Raw genomic sequence first — 5037 nt, forward strand, 5'->3', positions numbered from 1 at the left:
TCCTGTTTTTACTTGAAACATTCAGTTAGAATAGCTTTATATTTCAGTCTTGAGATCATCCTGAATGTGGTATCGAGATTACATTTTCTTTTTTCTTTTTTTTTAACTTTTCTTTTTTTTGAGATGTTTTCGCTCTAGGGCGTGTGTGCTTGCCAGACAGAGAGAGACATAGAGACAGAAAGCGAGAAATCACCCCCAGAGGGGATGGTCACGCCGCAATCCCTTCTCCTCCATTCTCCTCTTGGGATCTTAGGCACGCATGCACATGCGCCCGGTGTGAGTTTTAAGCCACCGTGTCCGGGAGGCGAACCACGGTCGACTCCATGGGAGTCCAGCGACATAGCCATTACGCTAACTGCTGGTTCCCGAGATTATATTTTCTTGAGACCAGCAGGGGTGGTGGTGGTTAAGTGCTGGACTCTCACATGGGTGATTGTGGTTTGAGCCCTGGACCCGGCAGCTTGTAAATCATGCCAGATGTATGTGTACACGTGCTCTGTCTCTCTCTGGCAAGCACACATGTTCTTACGGCGGCAACAACAACAAGAAGTTTGTACGTTCTTGATTAAACATTTATGAGAAAATCATTTAGTGCCTATTTATTATGTGCTAAGTGTCACATGTAAATGATCTCATTTAATCATCAAAGTAACAGTATGAGGTAGATACTACAGGTTAACTAACACTAACCCAAAAATTCTGGAATTTCATGAGCGCTGACATGATGTCACAGGAGGAAAATCCCACATCTGATTTCGCTTGATAAGTCACAGTCAAAATGCCACATTACAAAAGTACTGTATGAAATTACCTTCAGGCTACGTGTGTAAGGTGTATATGAAACATATACACAAATTCCGTCTTTAGACTTAAGTCCTTTCCCCAAGATATCTCATTATGTATAAGCAAATACTCCAAAATTTAGAAAAATCTAAAATCTGAAACACTTGTGGTCCCAAGTGTTTCTGATCAAGGACACTCAGTTATATAATCTTTATTTTAGAAATTGGGCAACTAGTATAGAGTGAATTAAGTAGCTGGCTCCAGGTCATTCTGCCAGTAGGCAGGGTCAAAGATGGTGACTTCTAAACCAATAACCTGAACAACTGAGTTAAGACTTTGCCAATCATCCAGGCTAATTTTTCTCATCTGTATCTATCCAATAGATTTCTCTTTTTTTTGGAGAGTTTTTTTGCTATAGGGCGAGTGCGCTTGCCAGAAAGACAGAGAGAGACAGAGAGACAGAAAGTGAGAAGTCACCCCCCCAGGGGGATGACCACATTGCAATCCCTTCTCCTCCATTCTCCTCTTGGGATCTTAGGCACACACAGACGTGCCCGGCATGTTTAAGCCACCGGGCTGGGACTCAAACTGCAGTCAACTACATGGGAGTCCAGTGACATAGCCACTAGGCCAACTGCTGGTCTCTATCCAATAGATTTCAAATGAGGTTTGAATGAGATAAAATATGCAACAGGGTTTCTTTCTTTCTTTTTTGCTATAGTATGCTTGCATTTGCTGTAGAGAGAGGGAGAACGAGAAATCATCCCTGGGGACGAATGGCTGCAATGTTACAATCCTTTCTTCTCCATTCTCCTCTCAGGATCTTGGGCATACATGTACACATGCCTGGCATAAGTTTGAAGCTGCCGAGCCTGGGATTTGAACTGTGGTTGACTACGTGGGAGTCCAGCAATGTAACCATTACACCATCAGCTGGTCCTGTTCAGCGTGATTTTCAAGCTGCTGGGTCCAGGACTTGAACTGCTCAGTTGGCTATGTTGCCTGCTGGCCCTCAATAGGGTTTCATAACCTATGAAGCATAATGCAAAATGGTATATATAGTTTTTAAACATACAACTAAAATTCAGTTTATTTGTGGCCCAACCTATGGCGTGGTGGTTAGGTGGCTGGATCACACATGGCCCACTGCAGTTTGAGTCCCTGACCCAGAGGATTGAGAAACGTAGGTGGCTGGATTGCACATGGCCCACTGCAGTTTGAGTTCCTGACCCAAAGGATTAAGAAATAAGCCCTGTGCATGTTTGTTGTGCCCCAAATCCCCAAGAGTAGGGCGAGTGCGCTTGCCAGAAAGACAGAGAGAGACAGAGAGACAGAAAGTGAGAAGTCACCCCCCCAGGGGGATGACCACATTGCAATCCCTTCTCCTCCATTCTCCTCTTGGGATCTTAGGCACACACAGACGTGCCCGGCATGTTTAAGCCACCGGGCTGGGACTCAAACTGCAGTCAACTACATGGGAGTCCAGTGACATAGCCACTAGGCCAACTGCTGGTCTCTATCCAATAGATTTCAAATGAGGTTTGAATGAGATAAAATATGCAACAGGGTTTCTTTCTTTCTTTTTTGCTATAGTATGCTTGCATTTGCTGTAGAGAGAGGGAGAACGAGAAATCATCCCTGGGGACGAATGGCTGCAATGTTACAATCCTTTCTTCTCCATTCTCCTCTCAGGATCTTGGGCATACATGTACACATGCCTGGCATAAGTTTGAAGCTGCCGAGCCTGGGATTTGAACTGTGGTTGACTACGTGGGAGTCCAGCAATGTAACCATTACACCATCAGCTGGTCCTGTTCAGCGTGATTTTCAAGCTGCTGGGTCCAGGACTTGAACTGCTCAGTTGGCTATGTTGCCTGCTGGCCCTCAATAGGGTTTCATAACCTATGAAGCATAATGCAAAATGGTATATATAGTTTTTAAACATACAACTAAAATTCAGTTTATTTGTGGCCCAACCTATGGCGTGGTGGTTAGGTGGCTGGATCACACATGGCCCACTGCAGTTTGAGTCCCTGACCCAGAGGATTGAGAAACGTAGGTGGCTGGATTGCACATGGCCCACTGCAGTTTGAGTTCCTGACCCAAAGGATTAAGAAATAAGCCCTGTGCATGTTTGTTGTGCCCCAAATCCCCAAGAGAGGAAGAAATAAAGAAGGGATTGGACTGGCATGACATTCTCCATGGGGTTGCTTTCTTACTTTCCTTCTTTTTCTCTCTGTCTCTCTCTGGTGAGAATATGTACCCTATGCCAAAAATTAACAACAAACCCAAAAAATTCGGTTAATTTGTAATAATGGAAACAGCAAGACTATATAACACAAACTTCATAATCACAAAATTCTGTTATTTAAAAACTTTTTATTGAAATAGGACATACATTCTGTAAAGTCCACATATTTAAGTATGTAGCTTCACAACTTAATTTTTTTTTCTTTTTTTTAATCTTTTTTTTTTTTTGGAGAGGTTTTCGCTATAGGGCACGTGCGCTCGCCAGACAGACAGAGAGAGACAGAGAGACAGAAAGCGAGAAATCACTCCCCAGGGGGGATGGCCACGCCGCAATCCCTTCTCCTCCATTCTCCTCTTGGGATCTTTGGCACGCACGCACACATGCCCGGCGTGAGTTTTTTAAGCCACTGGGTCCGGGACGTGAACCGCAGTCGACTATGTGGGAGCCCAGTGACATAGCCATTATGCTAACTGCTGGTTCTCTTAATTTTTTTTTTTTTTTAAGAAAGAGTCTCATTCTGTTACACAAGAGGTCCCCCCCTGCCACAGCCACCTGAGTCTATAGAAGTTGCCCACCAATCGGCTAATTTTCTTTTCATTTTTTTAAGAGAGATTTTTGCTATAGGATGTGTGTGCTCGTTGGGGAGACAGAGACAGCAAGAAATCACCCCCCAGGGGTGATGGCCATGCTGCAATCCTTTCCTCATTCTTCTCTCAGATCTTGGACACACACACATGTGCCCCGTTGAGTTTTTTTAAAAACTATTTTATTTAACTTTATTTTTATTACTATTATTATTATTTTTCAGTTTGATCAGACAGACAGAGAGAGAGAGAGAGAGAGAGAGAGAGAAAGTGAGAGAGCAAGCTGCCAGGTCTAGGACTTGAACCATGGTTTGCCATGTGGGAATCCAGTGCCTTTAACCATCATGCCACCATGCCACCTGCTGGTCTGGCCCGTGTGAGTTTTAAACCTCTGGGTCTGAGACTAGGGCTGTGATGGACTATGTTGGACTCCAGTGATGTAACCATTACAACATCTCCTGGTCCTGTCATCTGGCGGATTTTTACATAAACACTGGGGGGAAAAAGGAAAGAAAGAAAAAGAAAGAAGGAAACAAGGAAAGAAAGCCAAGAAACCACTATCCAGATTTAAAACAAAAATAACTACCAGTATCTTAGAAGTCTTCCTCTGGCAAATAGTATATGCTTTTGAGTTAAAGACCACGTTTCAAATCTTTTCACTTACAGTTTCTTCTTGGGTTACTTTGGCGAGCTATTTATCCTCTGGGTCTCAGCTGAGTCACCCATAAGGTGACTGGATTGTCAAATTAAACGTCATATAATGTAAAACGTCTATCACAATGCCTGATTATAGGAGGGCCTACAATAGGGGCCAACAAATGGTGTGGTGTAGAAGGCGCTGGACTTCCACATGGCCGACTGTGTTTCAAGTCCCCCGCCTGGCGGCCTGAAAATCACGCCGGTTGTGTGTACATGTGTGCCCCAAAACCCCACAAGAATGGAGAAGAAATTAGCGTGGCCATCCTTCTTGGGAGGTGATTTCTCACTTTCCCTCTCAATCTCTCTTACCCCTCCCCGCCCCCCCCCGGGAGCGCATGCGCCCTATAGCGAAACTTAAAAAACTAGGGCCTGTAGTAAATGGTAATTATTACAAGGTAAATATAAGGCGATAACCAAATCCCACTTCCTGCCTGCCTGCCTTCCACTCATTTTTGAAAGTTGCTCGCTCTCCCATTCCTTTATCCTTCTCTCTCGCTCCGCCTACTGCCGTAAATGGCCTACCAGAGCTGTCGTGAAATGCTCCTCCCCGCCCTCCATGTGGCGAAAACGCAATCACGCTTGACGGCGCGAGGTGGCTTAGCCGCAAGATGGCGGCGCTGGCGGAGGAGCAGACGGAGGTGGCGGTCAAGCTAGAGTCTGAGGGACCGCCGACGCTGCTACCTCCTCAGGCGGGGGAGGGCGCAGGCGAGGGGGGGGGCG

General features: G+C 45.2%; 1 protein-coding gene across 1 annotated transcript in view; it reads left to right on the forward strand.

Moving 5' to 3' along the window:
- Positions 1–4655: 4655 nt before the first annotated feature.
- TAF5 (TATA-box binding protein associated factor 5) overlaps positions 4656–5037 on the forward strand; it is a gene marked incomplete in the record, with an annotated part of 17526 nt that continues 17144 nt past the window's right edge. Inside the window, 1 exon segment of the mRNA XM_014583357.2 lies at positions 4656–5029. Coding sequence (XP_014438843.1) covers positions 4926–5029 — 104 coding nt within the window.

This window comes from Tupaia chinensis, unplaced genomic scaffold (assembly GCF_000334495.1).
Source record: "Tupaia chinensis unplaced genomic scaffold, TupChi_1.0 Scaffold144255_1, whole genome shotgun sequence".
In the NCBI taxonomy this organism is placed as follows: domain Eukaryota; kingdom Metazoa; phylum Chordata; class Mammalia; order Scandentia; family Tupaiidae; genus Tupaia; species Tupaia belangeri.